This window comes from Periplaneta americana, chromosome 2 (assembly GCF_040183065.1).
Source record: "Periplaneta americana isolate PAMFEO1 chromosome 2, P.americana_PAMFEO1_priV1, whole genome shotgun sequence".
NCBI lineage: Eukaryota > Metazoa > Arthropoda > Insecta > Blattodea > Blattidae > Periplaneta > Periplaneta americana.
Genome location: NC_091118.1, coordinates 36,963,259 through 36,986,627, shown reverse-complemented (window position 1 = coordinate 36,986,627; position 23,369 = coordinate 36,963,259). Strand labels below are relative to the sequence as shown.

Genomic DNA, 23,369 nt, shown 5'->3' with positions numbered 1-23,369 from the left:
CTAGAAAGTGAGTTATTGAATTTAGTGGCAATGAATCTTTGACTAAGGAATTCTGATATCCATCTGAACATATTGCTGGAGATACCTAATTTCTGGAGTTTTGGTAATAATTTATTTCTCCAAACAGAGTCATATGCTAACTGAAAGTCAATAAATATTGCCAAGGTATCTTCTTTCTTGTTAAAACTGTCTTTTATTTTTGGCCGAGGCGTATGACTTGTTCATTGGTAGAGTGTAGTTGTCGAAAACCGGCTTGTCTTGGTGATAAAGATTTTGGGATTCTAAATACCAAGTTAATCTGTTGGAGATCATGGACTCCATGGTTTTTGCTATCATGCTTAATAGTGCTATTGGTCGATAACTATTAACATCATGAGCAGGTTTCCCTTTTTTGTGAATTGGTACAATTATTGCTTTTTTCCAAGCTGCAGGAATTGGGGTGTTCCATGATAAATTAAAAATGGATAAAAGTACAGACTTGGCTTTTTCCCCCAGATGTTTAAAAAATTCGGAATGAATGTTGTCGGGGCCAGGAGATTTCTTGGTTTTTAAATTTTGTATAGCTAGAGTTAATTCTTTGGAAGTAAAATTTTTATGAAATATTTCAGGTTTTGTACTAGTAATATTGTTTTTATTATTTTTATGTAATTCTCTTTTGAAAAATTTGTCAGTTTTTTTGATATGTTTAAATAACATTTCGCATTGCACTTGCAAGTGAGAATGTTGGGCTAGGGTTTTCTGAGGTACTTCCCTGCCAGAATAAGACACATAGCCTTCTCCTTTTACCCTTGCATTGTGAATAGTATTATGTCTATAAGTGTTTTCGTTTACCACTTCTTGTTTCCTTTTAGGTACAGGTTCGTCTTCTGAACTTTGAGACATTTCACTACGATATAGGTCTATTGTTATGTTAAAAAAACACTACACTAACCATAAAACGCTTTTTCAATCAGTTGGTCACAAAACTAGGAACACAAAATGTACACACAATTCACTGTAGAAACCAGCCAAGCACTGTCGCCTGATTGGTATCTGATCTAAACACGAAATTCAAAGCAATGCCTGACCATTACAGGAGGATGGCATTTGACTGTTTTTAGCACTATAATGTACGTATACCCTCATTGAACATTATGCCGCTATTAACTCATTTTTTCTTGTTTTGGTGTTTGACTGATTTCTGAAATAAGTGATTCAATTGAAATTATATTTTGAAAATCCGCACTGTTAGTTACAATAAACAAACTAACTGGAGGAAAAAATATGGGATTATCAAAGAAATGATGGCTTAAGCAATTCAGATCATGGCATAGTAGGATTCAGTTCCTGACATGGGTTAATGGTGGTGACAGTGGTGGTGATACAATGACAACCAACATAGAATGCTAACTGCTGGATGATAGTAGTGAGTTATGATGGTTATGATTAGAGCTAGGATTTATATGTAGTAAGAGTTAAAAATGACGCCGAGTATAGTTGAGTCGATGTGAAGCCGGTTAAGGTTTCAAGCTTGGTTGACAAGACTCGAAATGCGAGAAAGGTCACAAGGACTAGACAATACAGCTTTTAAACCCCCGCTGTTTTGTAAGTGGTGGTTAAGAGGATTAAAGACCCTTAGCGCTAAGTAATGGAAGTACTGAATGACAAGAATGGAAAGTATAAGAAGTGGGGGGGGGGGGGGGTGCATGGTTTGCATGTTTATAAACTATACCAACAAAAAGTATTAGCTTTTACTACATACGAATCCTAGCTCTAGTTGTTGTTATGATGATGATGATGATGATGATGATGATGATGATGAAGGTGACGGTGGTGGTGATATAACATATCATATACCTCTTGCTGGTACTGCTGCTGAAAGTGTTCTGGGAACTTATTATTCCTGATGTCCATCAGAGTACGGCTTCGTTCCATATCAGTACCAAATGGAACCAACAATTCAAACAATATAACTCCCAGGGAATATATATCTACCTTGTAGTTATAAGGTAGACCTTGTGCCTGCAATGAAAACATGTGTGTCAGTTGTGTTGTTCAAGAACAATGACATTACAGGTAACATACTTTTATAAATAATGCTACAACAACAAGACTAACTTATACAACAAGAAGCCCATCCACTACTCAGTCAGTGAGCTGATGGCTTCTCATAGAAGAGACTAAAATTCGATTCTAAACACAACTTGTGAGATTTGTGGTGGACCGAGTATTTATGAGACAAATTTTCTCCACACTGCAATTAACCTGTTGTGCATATTTTCTTTCCACCCCTTCTCCATTGGCACATCTTTATCTTATTCTTATAGTTGATAAAATATCCACATAGATAATAATAATAATAATAATAATAATAATAATAATAATAATAATAATAATAATAATAATCTTTATTAAACACAATGTGTATAACTTTTCAGCCATCTTTTATTTGTTTTAAAGGCCTGGTTTGGGACCCTGCAGAGATAGGGTGATTGTGGAGTACAGTGGAATGATAATGGCGAAAGGAAACGGGAGAATCCCGAGAAAAACCCCTCTCACCAGCCTTGTCCATCACAAAGTCTTTTGTGATTCAGACAGGAAATGACGGTTAATCCTACTCTATACCATGAATATGTTACATATTTTTATTCTACAAAAAAGATTTGTTTTTATTTAAATTTATTTTTCAAAGAAGCATTTCTTTACTTCCATGTTCTTTTTCAGTGTGTTTACATTTTTAGGTCCAGCTGAGACATTTAAAACTGAAGAAAAATACGTACAATACAAATAAATTGTTTATCTATTGACACCAATTGTGTTTAAATGTCATATTAAGAATTCGTTCGTAAATTATAATATCAAATAGTTTGTTTAATTTTCACTCTATCACTTATCAAGGTATGGAAGCAGAAATGAATTCTGTTACATCAATTACAGTATGTTAAATTATGCATCACGAATATTTTCGAATTTTCAAGTAAGTCATCTTCAGGTGATGTGATTTGCTGACAAATACAATAGAATATAGGTGAAAAGATACAATGTTAAAAACACACATATAAAACACAAGTAAAATTTAACCTTGCTTGCTCATTTTAAATATGGTTATAAATCATGGCGTCAAACATGGTATTGAATTAAAAACATTCAGATAAAAACAATCAAATGATTATGGCTACAATTAGGAGAAGTATATTTAAATGGCAAACAGTGTGCCAATGCTGAAGAATTAAAATTGTTTAAAATTATTTAAAACTGAAGGCTTGAAATTATTTAAATGAACAAGCCCCAAGCCTTCAGTTTTAAATAATTTTAAACAATTTTAATTCTTCAACATTGGCACACTGTTTGCCATTTACATATACTTCTCCCAATTGCAACCTTATTCATTTGATTGTTTTTATCTGAATGTTTTTAATTCAATACCATGTTTGACGCCATGATTTATAACCATATTTAAAATGAGCAAACAAGGTTAAATTTTACTTGTGTTTTATATGCGTGTTTTTAACATTATATCTTTTCACCTATATTCTATTGTATTTGTCAGAAAATCACATCACCTGAAGATGACTTACTTGAAAATTCGAAAATATTCGTGATGCATAATTTAACATATTGTAACTGATGTAACAGAATTCATTTCTGCTTCCATACCTTGATAAGTGATAGAGTGAAAATTAAACAAACTATTTGATATTATGTATACTTACTGTGTTGCCATAACAGTTATGGAGATAAAATTGTGGAATCAGAGCAATAATTTTGAAACACTGTGTATTATGCAATGAACTGCTTACTAACCTGTTCAGGACTCATGTACAGTTGAGTACCAACTCGTGCTGTGTGTTTATCATCAGTGTACAGAACGTCGCTGGAATCTGGGCTTGGCGTCCTTTGCCCTGCACTGCTTTCTACCATTGCTGTCACGAGACCAAAGTCACCCACTTTGATCTGTCCATCCAGCGAGAAGAATATATTGGATGGCTGTAAGAGACAAAATCACATAGGCTTAATGTAATGAATACAATGCACTTATCTACGAATTCACTAGCATTGGCATTAGGATCTACCGGGCAGGACGGGAACATCTCTACATTGCAGTTCAAGTAGGCTTTTTGTGCACGGTTATGGTATGAATTATGTGCCATTAGTTCTGCTTGGCTAAGCAAGCTCCATCATCCACCTCACCATACACTCCTCTCCAGTCAACAAGTCAAAATACCATAACTATAGTGATGGTCTGATACACTTCAGAGATCCACCTGAATCATCAAGCCTCTAGGGATAGAATGTTGTGTCCTGGTCCAGGACTCTGGTTTCTCTCTGTAGATCTCTAGTCTAGAACTATCACTACTGCCGCATATCAATCTTTGGAAAAGTCACGAGGAAAACCTGCTATAACGGACAGCCAACCCAATGCCACACAAACACAGTAGGAGTCCTGTTTTCTTAAGCAGACAGGATAATGAAAGAAGAATTGTGGAGAGCATTGTTGGGATGAAGAGGGAAAAACAGGCGAACCTCGAGAAAAACTGTCATAACTTTGGCTTTGTCCACCACAAATACAAGTGATATTTTAATGTGAATCTGCGACAATCACTATTTCAGTAGTACAGACTTTACCAGTCACATTAGAATCTTGCCAAAGTCAGACTCTATGGCTAACATCTAAAGCTGCAAAATTAAACCCATAGCAACCACGCAAGTGAAGGAAGAGAGAATTCCGAGAAAAACTCTCACAGCCTTGGCTTTATCCACAAATATAACGCTGCCATCACCAGGATATGAACTAGGACCAGTGTTCTGTTAACTGAGCTGTCAAGGTGGCTATTTCATATTACAGACTTTAACATTGTAGAATAGAAGTTTGCCAAAATCAGCGTCTACTGGTAATACCTGAAAATATGTGAAGGCCAGCAGGACCAAACGGTTGGGTGGGGGGGAGAGGGGACCTGGAAATATCAATTTCTGTAACAGCAATGCAAACCTTAATAGAAACTCCCAATATCAGAATAACTGGCACTAATCCAAATGCTGAATGATTTAAGTTACAAGCATCAAAGTGAGAGAAATAATAAAGACACTAAACCAAACTGAAAACAAAAGAAAGTTTTCTATCATAAGTTGAAGAGACAAAATAAAATAGAGAAAATCCATTATGTTTCTAACCCATCCGTTTCAAATTAGGATAGGGAGAATTCATCAATGTAATCTGAAATTAAAAGCACAAGTACTGGAAATTGTGAACACCAGATACCGACCAAAAGACTGACTTCATGTATACAGTGCATGGATGGATAAAAAAAGTAAAAGCTTAGCTGCCATGTACTGACAGAAAAGCTAATTTGGTGCTGCGATGGAATAGTTCAAGAAGAGGGGTATGAGAGAGGAACTCAACCACAAAGCCGTGAGTAGCATTGGAAGGAATGGAAGTAATACTGCAAGGATGAAGTTTGTACTACTACAGCGTGTTATTTTTCACAAACAATAAAGGGTGAAATTTGTCTCAATTTACTACTAACTCTGCCTCTTGTCAACCTCTGTCTAATATCAGCATACAATTATATTTTTCAAAATATTCATTGAAAAGTTATTTATCATGGGTTCTGGATAGAACATATTGGAGAACTGCAAATCTAGTCTTTCAGGTGAAGCTCCCTGTAAAGCAGATTTGAATAATTTCAAGGGAAAAATTGTTCCGGGGCCGGGTATCGATCCCGGGACCTCTGGTTGAACATACCAGTGCTCTTACCAACTGAGCTACCCAGGAACTCCACCCGACACCTTCTCAACTTTTCCCTTTATATCCACACAACTCGCGTGGGCTGACGAAATGCCAGAGACCCAACATCGAGTGCACACAATCTCTGTGTGACTTGGAATTGTGGTTTTCTGTTAACGTACATAGAACGTACACGTGTACGTTAACAGAAAAACCACAATTCCAAGTTACAAAGAGATTGTGTGCACTCGATGTTGGGTCTCTGGCGTTTCGTCAGCCCACGCGAGTTGTGTGGATATAAAGGGAAAAGTTGAGACGGTGTCGGGTGGAGTTCCTGGGTAGATCAGTTAGTAAGAGCGCTGGTACATTCAACCAGAGGTCCCGGGATCGATACCCGGCCCCGGAAAAATTTTTCCCTTGAAATTATTCATATTGGAGAACTGTACAGAGTGGGCGAAAAGTCCATCAATGTCATCAATGTAGATTTAAAATGATTTACTTTACGTTTTACGATCCAAAACATCCGTATGTACTTTTGTATAGTCTCTACATAGATAGATACGTCTCCTGGTCCATTTGTTGATTTTCCATAGCATATGTGGCATGAGAGTCGTTAAGGCATTGTTTACAGCATTTTTCAACTCAGCATTTGAAGCATAACACATTTTGCGGACATCTTGCTTTATGCTTCGCCAAAAAGACTTAACTGGCATGGTGAGATTTGCACTTCGTGATGGCCATGTCGAAGTTTTCTTTTTACTTGGTTATTTCATGATGATGTATCAACTACTAGCTTATTTAGCATCGATGAGATTACTGATAGCAAGATAGTATTTGGCGAGATGAGACCGAGGATTTGCTATAGATTACCTGACAATCGCCTTATGGCTGGAGAAAGTCTTGGAAAAAACCCAACCAACTTAGATACGCTGGTGGCTATGTCAAAGGTGAAGAAAAGTTCAATTCCCGATAAATCCACCTATCTGTGAAAAGCTCATTAATATGCTAAGTGGTGCACGATCTTGTTGAAACCACATGACAGATATGCATTTCCTATGGAATTCAGGAAGCAACCATCCGCTAATCATGTAGAGGTAAGTCGTCTGATTCATCAAGTCATGGAGAGAAAATAGCCTGTAGTCCAAGCAGATGATCTTCTGTTGGCTCCACCCAAATTATAATATAAGATGGATTTTGTTCAAAAAGAAATATGAATTCTTCTTGGACAAAAAAGAAAATTTCATAACTTCAATAAATACCACATTAATCGAAAAAGAGAATTTTCCTTATGCACCAATTTAAATCCAAATCTGATAGATCCTGTGGCGTCACAAATGCTAAGGAAAATGAGCAAACTGACTGGAGATGCATCCGTCTGTGCAAAGAAATCTACTTGTATACTGATTACAAGGGTATATGGACTTTTCACTCACTCTGTATTTGGCCTGTGGGCTGTAGTTTGCTCATCCCTGCCTTAGCCCATGACACTATGGTGTACGACAAAATATTATTAAATACAAGCAATTAAAACATTATTTACTCATCAAAATTAAGAAAGAAAATGCTGAAGATGTCTATGCGCACACACATATGGGTCATTCCATCCAAAAAAGTATGTTTTTGAACTATGATGTCTCAAAAGTTAAAAAGATTGTAGTAGGTTATTTTGTATGTTCTAAATATGAATTTCAAGCAATACTATATTTATATCTTTCATAGTTTGGCAGCAATCAGAATTTAAAATATTGGTTTAACAAAGAACACGGTTTCATTCATTGAAGTTTTCTTACTATGTAAAGGAAGATGGAAAAGTGATTTCAATGCAATTCGAAAAAGGAAAGCCTTGTTTATAAATGCCCTTAAAACGAAAAAAAATATAATTTTTAAATAGTTACCCACCGTAAAATAATAAGAAAAAATATAGAACACAAAATGCAATTCATTTTTACAGATGAAAAAACATGTGTTTAATTCTTTAGGGTATATTGATTCCACTGTGAAAATTTACGAATGCTGACTCAAATATCATGCCAGTTTTTAATAAAAATAACTTACCGGAACAAAGGAGCTCAGCAGGTAGGCTCTCCCGTCATATAGAATGTTGTGTGATCAAGGTCAGGAAGACAGCGTTTGAGATTACTCATCGTTATGAAGTCTCGCAAACGCTGCAACCGCCACACATAGCAAGCGATTTTCAATCATCGGAACAAAAATTAATAATTTTATTAATATAATTATTCACAGATTTTTTTTAGATAAAGTCATAAAACTTGCGAGATGGATTAGGAATAAGATTTTCTTTAATACGAATGAAATTCACATCAATTTAATTTGTTGCATTCGAATATAAAACTATTTCCTTTTTTCAATGAGGTGTTTTTATGAGCATGCCTTAATATTATTCGGATTAGTCTTTAAGGTATTAAAATATGGTTATTCAGGTTTACAATGGCGTCTGTTTAGTTTCGATGACACTTCATATAGGGGCATCTCTTTAGTTTCGATGACACTTCATATAGGGTGTCTAGAATATTTTAAATTATGGATAACATTTAACTGCCACCCATTTTTCAGTCATCCATATGACTAAAATATTAATGATACGGCGGTCATAGTTGGCAGTTTAATTTATTTTCATATCAACATTATTATATTAAAAGCCCAAAAAAATTCATGACATCACTGGCATATTTTTAAAATGTTGTATGGAATGACCCATATACAAATTTATTATTATGTACTGGGCTTACCTTGAGATCTCTGTGAATTAATCCCTGCAGGTGGACATATTCCACAGCCTGAACTATCTGTTCAAACATTGGGAGAACGAGAGCAGTACTTCGGTTGCACACATTCTCTCTGAGCCATTCCCGCAGACTCTCTCTGCGACACAACTGCATCTGAATGAACAGGTACATGCGGGATATCCTGGGAGGTGGTAAGACAATTCCACCACCACTGGAAATGTCCAGCGAAGCAGGTCGTCTGTGACCAAGCTTCTTCTTATTTTCATGACTCTCTGTAGTAGACGATGTCCTCTTTCTTCTAGTCTCTTCTCCCCAAGCTGACAAACATTTACTGGAATTTTCAGTGCTGGAACACGACCGTGCACTTGTCAATTCTTTTTCACTTTCTAGTGCGTTGGTTCCTTCATTGTCACCACACCAACTTTTATCATTTTCATCATCATCGACAGTGAGTTCTGATTCGTGATCGCCTGTACCCTCAAACACGATGTATGAGTCACTTTGGTCTGGATTGCATCTGGGTATTTGCTTCCTCTGGGCATAACTTTCGGACTCGCTTTCACTACCCACATTTAAGTACACTGGAGAACATTTGTCTTTCTTTGAAGGAACATCTTGAGATGACTGATGAATAGGAGCTGTTCCTCTGGTCTGGTTAGTAAGGTCAATGGAAATGGCTTCGCCAAGAGAGCAGAAAGCGTCACTGTAAGACAAAAATAAATAAGAGTTCACAATGCTATATGATTCTGGTTCACAGTTTCTACAATAAAGGTAATTGGCAATGACTTCTCCAAGAAAGTACAGAGCCATCTATGACATTCTTTACAGCACTCCGAGGCAAGAGGGTCAAGCGTCAGCGCTTGCAGCAGACAGACATCATTTTCAACACCTTCTGTAGTCAAGGTTAGTAAACAATATGAATACTGTAACTCTAATAGCCAACTCTAGTGATTGTAATGGATCCAATTCACCAGGAATGACGAGCACTGATGGTGGGTCCGCTTGCTGCCGAATGCCATAGAGAATGTCACAGACCGCTCTGTAGAAACAATAAACATAAAATATAAATACAGAAAAACCTGACAGTCTTCCACATCCAAATAACTAATCAGCAGGTTATCTATTTTCTTCTAGAGTTTACTTTTTTCCATGTTGGAAACAGAGGGCTCTACAGAGTGAAAAATAAAAAATTACTGAAGCAATTTAAAAATATCACTGTAAGAATACTACTTACCATATGACTGTATAGTTATAAAAGAACTCGCCATATGAGCATAAAACTGTACAGTGGAACACTTTGTAATATACAGTTACAAAAATTCAAAGGACTCTAGGCTGTAATTCATGCACTATTCTCACTCTGTAGGGCTTAAATTTAAGAGACAGCAGATATGTTGGTGAAAAAAGGGGCAAAAGTCAAACAAAGAGCCCAACAAATTTTTGTGTATGAATCAATAAAACGAGTTATCAAAAGAAAGATCATTGAAACCTATCAATTCCAAATTAAAATCAAAATGAAAATACTCAGTAGAATAAACTGATAATTGAACATAAAATGATTCTAGACTTTCCCTGCAAATCATCTGTAGCAATGTTCAGACTTGTTACTGGTCACAATTTCCTAGGCAAACACCTGCATAAAATCGGAGTATTTACGTCGTCAAATTCCCTTTTGTGTTCAAAGGAAGAAGAAATAGATTAGAGGCATTTATTAATATGTGATGCACTTTTAACATTTAAAGACCCCATCTCTAAGTATTGGGAGGCAAGAAGGAGGATGATTTTACTGTTAAATTCAGAGAGAGAAAAAAAAAAACAGACCCACGCAAGCACGCACATACAGAAACGCACACAAAAAAAAGTTTCTGATGTTAAAATTGTCTTCTGTCCAATATGTTGTTGCTGTTTTCTAATGCCAGGCATTTGACAATAAAGTCATTTGACCTCTTGCACTCCAATATTTTTCAAAGATATTGTCATGACCAGCCACTGAAGCACAGATTTTGAGATGTTCCGAATCCATTTCTTGGTTTGAGTTGCACAATGGGCAGTTAGGGGACTGATATATTCCAATTCTATGCAGGTCTTGGGCCAAACAGTCATGGCCTGTTGCCAATCTAAATGCAGCTACAGACGATTTTCGTGGTAAATCGGGAATCAACTGTGGATTATGACGCAGAGAGTTCATTTTTTCCCTTGAGATTGTGTAATCAAATTTTGTTTGTTGAAGTCTAAGTATGTAGATTTAATAAATCTCTTCACAGAGTAATACGTAGATTTAGTAACAGGTCTGTAAGTAGCAGTGCTGCCCTTCTTTGCTAAAGCATCCGCATTCTCGTTTCCCAGGATTCCACAATGGGATGGTATCCATTGGAATACAATTCTTTTATTGAGTGATATTAGTTGAGAGAGCATTTTAGTTATTTCTGCTGTTTGAGATGAAGGTGTGTGTCTAGAGACTATTGATAGAATAGCTACTTTAGAGTCTGACAATATAACTGCATTTTTAAATTTATTGATGTGGCAGAGAAGATTCCTGAGACTTTCACTTATTGCAGTGATTTCTCCATCAAAACTTGTTGTTCCATATCCAAGAGATCTATAAAGTGAGAAGAGACAGCACGTAACACCTGCACCTTGTTCCCTGGAGATCAAGGATCCATCGGTGTATAAATGAAGCCAATTTTGTGGAGGGTACCTAATATTAATTGTCTCTAAAGACAATTGTTTCAGCATTTCAGTGTTTACTTCTGATTTCAGTATTTCTTGTGTTAAATTTAGATTATAATAATAATGATAATAATAATGATGATTTATTTAACCTGGCAGAGTTAAGGCCATACGGCCTTCTCTAACACTCAACCAGGAGTAAAAACTGCGTTATAGAAACACTACAAATTTACAAAGTACACACAAAACTGAATAAGATAATAATAATAAAATGTAAACAACAAGTAAGAAGAAATCAGACATAATATATAACATACAGAAAGAAAGAAAAAAGCATAATAAAATGTGAACAGCAGGTCAAAAATAAATGAGGCCTACAAAGTATAAAAAAATAAGAATTATTGATAATAATAATAATAATAATAATAATAATAATAACAATAAACAAGAATAGTAATGATAATAATAATAATATTAATAATAATAATAAATAAAATAATAATAACAGGCCTAATAGTAATAATAATACTAATAGTAGTAATACAATAGTGCAGTACAAAGCATACAATGAATACAATATTTTTAAGTATACACAGTAAGGAAAATTATGTTTATATCACATTAGAGATATACCATTATCGGAAAATATGAGAACAAAAATATAAAATAAGTTAAATATCACTAGAACATAAAAAAAATTGTGAATACGTGGAAACATGCAATACAACACTTGTCATAATAGTAAGTTAGTTTGGCAACTCGTCATAAGATAATTTTCTAACTTGGATTTGAAAGATTTCAATGTTCGGCAGCCCTTGACTTCAGGCGGCAGAGAGTTCCAGTGATGAGAGGTAGCAACAGTGAAAGATGAGGAATACAGAGATGATGTGTGAAGTAGAATTTCTAGCGTGTTATCGCGTTGTGATCGAGTATTAATATTATGATAGCGAGAGAGAGTATGAAAACGAGCGAATAAATAATAGGGGGATGAAGTGTGCATAATTCGATATAGGAGAGAAAGTGAGTGCAGATTTCTCCTCTCATGTAACCTAAGCCATGATAACTTCTCGAAAGAAGGTGAGATATGATCATAGTATCGAACATTACAAATGAAGCGGACGCACGCGTTATGAACACGCTGTAGTTTCTGGGCGGAATCAATCCTGAGATCACTGAACAAAACGTCGCAATAATCGAAATGAGGTAGAATGAGTGTCTGTACCAGCGTCTGTTTTAATTTAGATGGATAATGATACAATCTTTTTAGTGAATGGAGAATAGAGAATGCCTTCTTACATGTATATTTAATATGCGTATCCCAACTAAGATTAGATTCGAAATGCACTCCGAGATTTTTTACGGTAGAGCTAAACGGGATGATTGTTTTATCCAGTTTCACAGGTGGAATATTCAGGTCGTTGACTTCAGGAATTAATCTACGGTTCGCGAACAGAATAGCCTGTGATTTACATGCGTTTAGGTTAAGCCCAAATTGTTGAGACCAGGAAGAGATGGAATCAAGATCTTTATTAAGACTATTAATGCTATCATTTAGTGCATCAGGACGCGCTGAAATATACAATTGAACGTCGTCTGCATATATTTGATATCTGCAGTGCTTAAATGATTTAGAAATTCCATTTATATAAATAGAGAAGAGCAAGGGGCCTAATACTGATCCCTGAGGAACTCCTGCATCTACAGTACACCAGGATGAGAAACGATTATTAGATATGACACGCTGCTGGCGGCCAGTAAGGTAGGAGTACATCCAGGTGATAGCACTATCAGAAAGGTGTAGCGTTTGTAGTTTAGTCAATAGTAGATCGAAGTCAACAGAATCAAAGGCTTTGCTATAGTCCAATAAAACTAGTACAGTAGCCTGTCGTTTATCCATGGCTGCGCGTATGTCCTCAGTAACATTCAACAAAGCAGTAGAAGTGCTATGGCCATTTCTGAATCCTGATTGTAAAGGGTCTAAAAGATTAAATTCTATTAGGTAGTCTGACAACTGCTTATGAATGATGCGTTCCAGGGCTTTGGATAAAACGGGAAGAATGGAGATTGGCCTATAGTCTTTTGCAGAAGTTGGTGAATTTACTTTAGGAAGTGGGCGTACCAAAGCTGTTTTCCAGAGTTGCGGATAAACAGACGTGATAACTGAAGAATTGAAAATATGGGTTATTACAGGAAGCACGATATCAACTAACTTATTGATAAAGACTATGCTTATGTTGTCAGAGCCTTGTGCTTTAGATTTAATGCTTTTAAGAGCCCTTCTTACTTCAGAATCAGTAATGTGCGAGAAGAAAAATTTTTCGCGAGAAGGAGGAGGATTAGCTAGGAGAGTATTAATTGTATTTAGTTTTGACTGTTTTTCAGGTCGTATAGTGGGAGGTGAGGTAAAGTATTCATTGAGTTTATCAAGTGGTATGTTTATAACTTCAGCTTCTGATGCTTTCTTCCCTACTCCCATATCACGTAAGTTATTCCAAAGACACCGCGGGGGAACAGACGGGTCGACGAGACTCAGAGCGTGACGGCGTTTAGCATTCCTAATGCTTTGTGTGGTTTTGTTTCTAAGTTTTTTGTAGTTGTTAAAGTTTTCGGCAGATTTGTTGTTTCTGTACTTCCGGAAAGCAGCGTCACGTGACGTCATAAGATTACGAATACTGTCATTCAGCCATGGGGCGGGTCGGTGGGTGACTCGTCTCTTCTTTAAAGGTGCATGTTTGTCGAATAATTGTATTATCATGTCATTAAAGGTGGCAACTTTTTCGTCAACTGTGATTAAATTAAAAATAGTATGCCATGGCATTTGTAAGGCGTCAGAAGTTAATTGGTCGTTGTCAATGCCTTTTAGATCTCTGTAAGTAATTACCTTAGCTGCATTTTTTGGGCACTGAAGAGAGTACTCGGCAAAAATAAGATCATGACCAGATATTCCCGGAACTGGTAACTGTCCTGAAGTTAGAATTCTATCAGAATTATTCGTAATGATTAGGTCAATTAAAGTATCGGAAGTAGGTGTGTGGTGGGTAGGATTGAGTGGAAGAATTGTTAGATTGAAAGTTTCGAACAAATTACGGAGTTGATTAGTCCCATTTGATCTGACTGCCAGAAGATTTAAATTGAAATCCCCCATAACCAAGACATGTTCATATTGCGGTAAAAGATCGGCTAACGGGATTTCTAAATCGGATAGATGTCCAGCTTTGGGAGGCTTATAAATAACTGCTAAGAGACATTTATGAAGACTTGCTTGTATTTCTACGAACAAATATTCGGGTCATAATGCATCGCCTTGTGATTTTAGAATAATTTTAGGGTGCAGATCATTCCTAATATATGCGCAAACTCCACCCCCTCGTTTGTATAATCTGTCATTTCTACATAAAGTATAGCCGTTTAAGTGAACGAGTGAGGAAGACAATGAGGGTTTTAGCCACGTCTCGCTAACAAGAATACATTGGACATCTATATTAGTGAAAATAGAAGAGAATTCCTGGAAATGAGGAATAATGCTTTGACAATTTAAATGTGCTATTTTCAAAGATTTGGGGTCAGGTGAGAAAGACTGCTTTAACAGCTGAGAGGTAGACAATGGAGGAGTTGGGGAGGATGACAGACAAGTGGATAGAGTTGTGGGAACAGGTTGTCGACAGTGAGGAGGATCGGGGAGGCTAGACGCGTCATCAGCCTGAGGGCATGCCACAGAAAGCGGGACGATATAGGCAATAGTGCCAACCTAACTAAAATAGACTAAATTTACTGAGGTGATGTAATGCAACTAAATATAGTATTACTACAATAATTAAATAATTAGTATTAAATTATTAAACTCTTACTTTCTTAATATAACAAACAACTTATGAGGAGTTGCCTTGACTTACTAATTATGTATCTCAGCCATACGGGTGATCCTTTTTTTCGTGTCGCCGCTTTTTACAATGATGACGCCGTCTTGAGTCCACACGTTGGTTTGTCCAAATTTAGTAATCGCTTCGCGTAAGATGTTGTGGCGAGTTTTCGTCAAGTCTTCCCGAATTGTCCAGCCAGAATTTTTTAATTTTCTTTTGTTTCGGAAGACCTCGCTTCTCTTCCTGTAACTAGCGAATTTCACAATTATTGGTCTGGGTCGATTCTCGTCTCTCCTACCAACTCTATGGCTCCTATCAATGTCGGCCAGACTCAAGTCCACCCCTACCTTCTCCGCCACACTAATCGCTAACACGTCGGTGTCCTCACCATTGTTCTCACCTACACCGAAAATACGCAGACACGGGCGTCACTGGTATTGTTCTAAGTCGTACTCTATATTTAATAGAGTTAAAGGGTTTGGTTTAATTTGTAAGTTTTCTTTTAAATTCAGGACGTTGATTTTCTGTTTTAATTCTTGAACCATGGATATGAAACAGAGTTTTTTATCTACGGAAAGAACTGTATGAATGCCAATTGTTTCCTGGTAATCTGATAAGTTTTTCATATTGAATCAGTGCTTTTTCTTCTATTCTTCTGTCCAATATTATAATATGGCTTCTTAACACTTATTTCTTTAAATTGTGTTTATTTATATCGTATTATTAAACTTCTAAAATGTAATTTTTACTGCATATATTTCAATTTTTACCGCATATTTCAACAGTACTTACTGCATAGTTGCATGTATATTTTCAGATTTTTTTAGTGCATTAAGTTCCGTGGTCTAATAATGATGATGAACAGGTCACTGTTTTTAACAGTTTGGTCCTCTACATATTAGTTCTTGATCTAAATGAGGAACTGGCCTTAGCCACTTCACGCCCATCTTCTTCATTCCGTTTGGTTTAGTGCCAACATACTGCTAATGACTTCCTGGTCTTTCTTAATTATAATCTCCACCGAAGCCGGGAATCAATGATCAATCATACAGAATAGCTGTACGTAACAATCCCAACAGTAGGTTTTTTCTCTTCTCTCCATCCTTCCACCTGAAGACGAAGGGAGAACCACCCTTCGAAACGTTGTGTCTTAATTTTTCATTGTGACAACCAGCAATGGAAAAAGTCCAAACCCTTCACCTAAACATTAAATTAGTTCTTCTTTGGTTATTTTTTAATATGGCAAAACAAGAGAAAGACTGGGTACAAGATAACAGTGATTACCAATTAGGCACCAGTTTATCCTGCTCTTCTTGCCATCCTGGTGGAGGGCATTCTAACCACGCATTGAAATAACGAACAATATTATGATGATCCAGTTTGGCCAGGGCCTTCACCTCACGCATCACACGTTCGCGAGATTCTTGCCTGAAAGTAAAGAAGAAATTTTACTTTAGTCACATTAAGAGGTATTTTTAGTCATATTAAGCAGTACAAGAGAATTACCAACACTGTTTAAGAGAAATGTTTGTTATTATTTTTGTCCAATTGCAGGGCCCATAACTTGTCATTTTTCACCTCAACTCTACGAGCAAGCTCATAGATGTCATTAGAACTGGGAATCATAGACCACTTAGTCGACAGAGACTATCCAGAGTGCACCACATGCAGTGGGCCCACCACATTACACTCGTAATGTATAATGATGAGAATTACTGCGATGTCACAGGGGAATTGGAGTACCTGAAGAAAAACCGTGTGTTGCCTGAACCACAGGCTTGCCCAACACGTTATAAATTTAGGGTGGAACTGGATTTGAACCCGGGCCTTCTGGCTTATAAGCCCAGCTTGCTAACCAGGGGCGAATGCTAGTCATGAAAGTTAGGCTTGCTCTTTTATTCATAGGGGAAGATGGGAGGATATAATAATTCATAATTAATAAAAATAATCAGACCCACATATATAATTTATTTTATGCTCGACCATGCCGAAATGTAGTAATTATACACCTGGTAGCAGACCTTTAATGCATGTCATTAAAGTACACCTACTCATTAAAGGTCAGGTCTTTCAGCCAATGACGACTCAGGTTACAACTGTTCAGCCAATGACAGGTCAGCTTTCTACCGTTATAAAACCGCAAGTATCGATTATTCTCAGATATGCAATCGAAAGAGAATTAGCGAAAAGTCACGGAGGCTGGAAATCCAATACTGTCGCAGAAGGTTATGTTCTGTTACTATAATAATTAGCGTTAATTGTAAATAATATTCAAATAAATTCAATTTGTCATCTCGTTTTTCAATGTCTAATTTAATTTCAATGTTATCTCTGTAGGTTCTTATGGCCTAGCAAGGTCAATGTGCACATCTGTTCCTCGGAAAAAATCAATACTTTCGCGTCTACGCACATCTCACAACGTATGGGACATTGCTCCAGGTCAGATACAATAAAATTAATAATATTAAGTTAGAAATATGGTCGAGCATAAAAAGTCGTATGAAACTCGCCTATAATGGTAATTAAGAAGCTCATATGAAAATTCTGAAACTCGCTTGTGCTCGTTTCATAAATATCCATACTCACTTCTTAATTACCTTCATTATAGGCTCGTTGCATAATGTACTATTATAATTATGAAATCATTATGAGTCATGGATCATATTCGCTTATCAGATGTAGAAGTTCAATATAATAATATTATATTATATTATAACAAACATGGCCAACAAAACAGTTTAATTATTTTTTTGACCTGCCAACCGATGTACTAGTATATTGTTGTATTGAGCTGCACTGAACCAGCGCACATATTCTCTATAATGTATGTTTTCTCTTGAATAGTCCTTCGGGAAAATGGATTTAATAATAACGTTTCAATAATACACAATTCCGAACTCATTGCAAAACTTCAAATTAATGTTTAAGAATTAATAATACATGCAGCAGCTAACATATGCATTCTGCTCATACAATTACATTGCACTCGCAGATCACATTACATTCACTGGTAAAAGTTGCTGCCAATACTGCTCTGTGTAATGTTAAATAGTCATGGTGTAGCTCTCGGACCAGAGCTTCACACAATACATAACAGAAGCATGTGCTCCTAGGACGGAGTAAGGAGGAAGGCACTTGCGTGCGCATCATATTCTCGCTGTTTCTACGTCTTTCCTGTAGCTCCGAGAAACGAGCAAGCGTTGCGATACTTGCGGTGTGCAACCTGCGGATGGTATTACGCCTATACAGTATTCCAAAAATCAAAATAAATTTTAATGTACGTAATCCCATTTTGAGAAATACACATTCTACGAAAATATTGGGCTTGCACAGCAAGCATAGCATGCCCTGAGAAATCGCCCCTGTTGCTAACACTCAGCCACCATGGCAGTTCTATTTAGGGTTGCTAAGTTTTCAAACTGAAAATAGGGGAGATTCATTCTGCTGTACTAGAATTGTATAATGACTTACCTGTTTGGTAGAGGAATCCGTTTAATAGCGTAATGACAATCATCAATTTTATTCCTAGCTTCGAAGACAACTCCAAAGCCACCTTTTCCAAGACAGTGAACTGGATTGAAATCAGTGAGGTAGCGTGACACGAACCCAGATGGTTGCTGTCCTCCTGGGTCTGAATTGCTTCTATGGGGGAGGAGAGGCTCAGCTTCTGTGATGACTGCCGCTGGGATAGGTTTCTCTACCACTATCATTTTCTGGTGACAATAATAATAATAATAATAACAGTAGTAGTAGTATTAGTAGTAGTAATAATAATAAAAAATCATACCATGTGTTTTCAGGGTATAGAACATGGGTCTATAAAAGTCTGTGTATAAAAACAATGAAGAAATAACTTAAGTGGGCCATGTTTAGAAATCAGCAAGCGAATACGTAAAACAAAAGAACATTGGGCTTTGATATAGTAACCACAAACAATGTTGCCTTGTTTTACAAATTGTGAAAGTCTGCTAATTTCTAAACTTGGCCCACAAATTAAGCCATTCCTCCATTGTTTTTACACACAGATTTCTCACGGCAATGTTATATCTAGGGGGCGGATGTTGATGAAAAGTCATCTTCTTATTTTTCACATTAGGACGATGGCTATTAATATAGATCCTTTCCATGTTAATATCAACGTAAAAAAGTAATTTCTTATATTGCATTTTTGACGTTTTTGAACTATGTGATGTAGTTTATGCTGTGGGCAATTTTATTGTTTATGGTGGCTGTACTGTTTGGTTTATTTTTCCTGAAAGTATCCTGATCTTCTCCTCCGCTGATTGAAGGAACGACACGCATCGCCGGCCTCGGCTGGGAGACCGGGCGAACGTGAGTTGCTGAGAGAACTCCAGCGAGTTACGATATCAAGAGAGAAACGGGTAGTCTCCCGTCTCGGCTGAGATATTCAACTCATCGTATTACGTCCTCGCGGTGGTCGGGTGACCCCGTTGATTTGGATAGCTACGACTTTTGTCTGTGTGGTATAATTCACAGGTGGAGCATCGTTTGGATATCATCGCTTTACAGACTAAGGGATGGTCTGTTTCATTCTTAACAGCACGCTGGCCAGCATTCCTAATTTTCATATTCTACACTACGAGGGACCGTTAACGTCCATAAACCTACAGGGAAGTTCTCTGATGTCGCTATGCCTTTAATGTACATAGCGGCTCACTTGTTATGGTGTGCTTCCCAAGGATTTGAACTTTAATTCAGCTAAAGGTTGGAGACTACAACTTTATATGACTTATTAGAGCCCGAGTCTATCTGGACTGTATTGTCAATGAGTTTTTAATTTACTCTGTGATACATCGCCATTCTTACTTCCATTTTGATGGTAGACATTAACTTTCTCTCTCTTCATTCTCTCACTGCTTATATTGTTATTACTAGATTTATAATTCTTTGTTTTTTTTTGTATTTTTATATTAACTTATCTCTCTCAGTTTGTTTATATTAAATTGTTATAATTATTATGGCTTTAGCTTTATATTTTTTGTGAAAGGCAGCCAAAAATACCTAAAGCCTACGATCCTTTTCCCTTTCCTGGGTATTACTCAGGCATGCTGATACAACAACTAATAGGTCATTTTTATATTTTTTTTTTCGGCATTTTTTGGTCATTTTTAATACTTTGAAGAACTCTTACAAGCAAACATTCTGATCGGGGCAGATAAAAAAGTTAATTTTTTTTCTTCCACCATGTCAAAAGAAGTGCTGATACAAATTTTGGCCACTCGACCGAAATTATGAGGCCTACCAGAAAGAGATTTTCCCTGGAGGCGTTTACAGAAAAAGAGCATAGTTGCATGGAAAGATTTATTGAAACAGATATAGCAATTCTTGCACTATTGACACATTTGTCATACCGTGGGCAATTTTTGTATCCTTGTGTGTAGAAGTCAACCGCCTTGGATCGGAACAACCTTTTGACAGCCATCTGCACCACTCTGTTTATCCCATCACAATATATGACACATGTTCAATTCTGGTGGGGAATATGTTGAAAAATAGCTCAACAATAATTGCTGTGTCTGTTTCAATAAATTTTTCCAATGAAGTTGTGTTTTCTTTCTGTTAACGACTCCTGGCGAACTTATTTTCTTATGGCCCTCGTAACTGCTGTTGAGTGGCCCAAATTTGTATAAGCACTTCTTTTGACATTATTAACATGGTGGAGGGAAAAAAATTTAACTTTTTTATCTGTCCCCATCAGAATGTTTGCTTGTTAGATCATTTGGAATGCATTTTACTTTCTTCTTTAGCGACAGGTCTGTTAAATCATTTTCTAACCAAATAGGTCAGTAGTAATTACCTACTTAATAAGTGAGTAACAGTGAAGTTTGAGTTTTATAGTTTGGAACAACTCTAAAGTCCATCCCTCATTCCACTGAGGACTTCACTTCGCACAACCGAAGTATGTATAAAATGCTTGACAGCAGCTTAGTTTAAGTGAGGACTTTGACCGCTACTGTTCTTTTGTTGGTACGAGGGTGTATTTAGAATTTGTGTTTGGAAGGGGGGAAACTTTCACCATGTCCTGGACAGGACATTGTATCCTCAACATCAGTGGCGTGCGCAACCTATTGCATTAGGGTAGGCTCTTCATGTTTGCATGCTACATAGGTATACAACTTACAATATCTCGAACATATTGATAATTTGATATAATTTTAGTGAGTTCTGACATCAAACCAGAGCAGCAGCCAGAAGGAGGGTAAGAAAACAGAAACTTCCGGAAACTAATGATAAAATAAATTGGTAATTAAATAAATCATATCTTATTTACTTAAAGGTGAACTCCATTCTGCGTTCCTTTTTAGAAAACTCCTCAATGACATCGCTGTGGAATGTAGGGGATTTTCAGATTTCTTTCAGCTTTTTCTTCTCAATGGACATCAAGGCTAAACTGCTTAATCTTTCTTGCCCTTGAGTTGATCTTTGAAGTGATTTAATCCGCTTAAGGGCAGAAAATGACCTCTCAGCAGATGCAGATGTGCTTGGTATGGTCAAAACCAGTAGGGTCAATTTGTACAATTCGACAAATTCTGTGTGGAGTTGTTTTGATTTTAAATGTGTCACCAGTTCATGAGGGTATTTTCCACGAAACTCTTCCATTGAATATAGGACTGTCAATTCATTTTTTAGACGAACTATATCAAACACTGCACTGTGCTTTACATTCAGCGCATCCAGGGCGGAATTAGGAAAATTTAATTTATAAGACTGAAATTTGTTTGGATCAAGCAATGAAATAAATTCCAACTGAGGGAGATTTCCAAACCTATCTGTAATATGGTTTGTCACATTGTCTATTTTTTCAAAAAATATTCTCCTGTATTTTATGACATCATTTTCCAGGCATTTTCTTTTTCGCAGCACTTCTTCACATTTGATTTCATTACAAACATCACTCCATAATGCATCAAATCTGTATCTCTCATGTAGAACAATACGTTTTGTTTCATTAACCTTTTCTACACAATACAGAATATCCAAATGCTTCGTTTGAAGAATGTTGTACGGAATGTCAATGTATGCATAGATCTTTGATAACACATTTAGAAGAAATTTGGTCTCAAACTCTGAAAGAAAAGACAAATATCCACACGCAAGAGCAACAGTTTCACTTTCCCAGTCTGATGAGTTGTTGAGTATATTTTTAAAAAAGTCCACCAGCAATTTACGGTTCTCCTTTACAATATTGACTATTCTGGAAGAGAAATTTCATCTTGTGGGTGCATTTCTTGGAATTATTCTGTTGGAATATTCAGTAAGAGCATGCGCGCGTTTTGTAGACTTGGAGAAGAAGCTACTTAGTCCATTCAATGTCTGAAAAAAAGATCCGGCACTCCTTAATACTCATAGCTGACTGAGATAAGACTAGATTTAGGACATGACTGAAACAATGAACAAATAGAGCTCTAGGATAAATGTCTTGAACTGTGGTTTTAAGTCCATTTATTTCTCCAGCCATCTCTGCCGCACCGTCATATGTTTGACCAACTAATTTGTCTCTAATATCATAAGATCCCACTATGTCCATTACATGATTAAATAAACCATTACAGGATCTATCTGCACTCACATCAACGAAGGGGATAAACGTTTTTTGAACCTGTGCTGTCTGGTCATGGACATACTTGAGAGTGGTGGATAGTTGTGATTTGTTGCTTACATTGGATGTTTCATCTAAAATAACTGCAACATGCTGGGCCATGGAAATGTCATTCTTAATAGATTCCATCAACACGCCACTGATAGCAGCTATCAGGTCATTTTGAATTCTGTTGATGTGCCCTTAAATGTTGTAGACGACTCTACATGTTCTCGAAGAGTAGTGTCGTAGCTGCTCAACAAATGTAAACATTCTATATAGTTGCCTTTGTTAAGTGAATCTTCACTTTCGCCATGCCCTCTGAACGGCAGTACTTGCATGGCTAAGAAGCATGTTGTGTCGATTAGGCTTTTCATTATTTCTCTGTTCTTCTTCACCATTTCATTGTGACGCGCCACATCCGATTTCAATTGTTGATCAAGTTGGGTGTCAATACGAACACTTCCAAAACAAGAAAACTGAACAACCGAACGCAAATGACATTGCGATTGTTCGTGTTTGACAATGGCATTGCTGAGATTATTTAAATTATTATAACCCTCTTTGTTCCACACACTTTGTTCGTTACAAATTAACGGTTAGCATGTCTAGCCGCGAAACCAGGTGGCCCGGGTTCGATTCCCGGTCGGGGCAAGTTACCTGGTTGAGGTTTTTCCGGGGTTTTCCCTCAACCCAATATGAGCAAGTGCTGGGTAACTTTCGGTGTTGGACCCCGGACTCATTTCACCGGCATTATCACCTTCATCTCATTCAGACGCTAAATAACC

At 36.8% G+C, this 23,369-nt stretch overlaps 1 protein-coding gene across 8 annotated transcripts in view; it reads right to left on the bottom strand.

The window, feature by feature from the left end:
- PEK (pancreatic eIF-2alpha kinase) overlaps positions 1-23,369 on the bottom strand; it is a 147,966-nt gene that overhangs the window by 77,739 nt on the left and 46,858 nt on the right. For all 8 annotated transcript variants that reach the window (XR_011330074.1, XR_011330073.1, XR_011330072.1 and 5 more), the window contains 5 exons: positions 18,453-18,694; positions 16,266-16,409; positions 8,455-9,154; positions 3,784-3,966; positions 1,837-2,001 (listed from right to left, as the gene is read on the bottom strand). Coding sequence is in view for 5 of the 8 variants with exons in the window: in XM_069815482.1 (XP_069671583.1) it covers positions 1,837-2,001; positions 3,784-3,966; positions 8,455-9,154; positions 16,266-16,409; positions 18,453-18,694 (1,434 nt within the window). In the remaining 3 variants the exon portion in view is untranslated. The remainder of the gene's footprint in view (positions 1-1,836; positions 2,002-3,783; positions 3,967-8,454; positions 9,155-16,265; positions 16,410-18,452; positions 18,695-23,369) is intronic.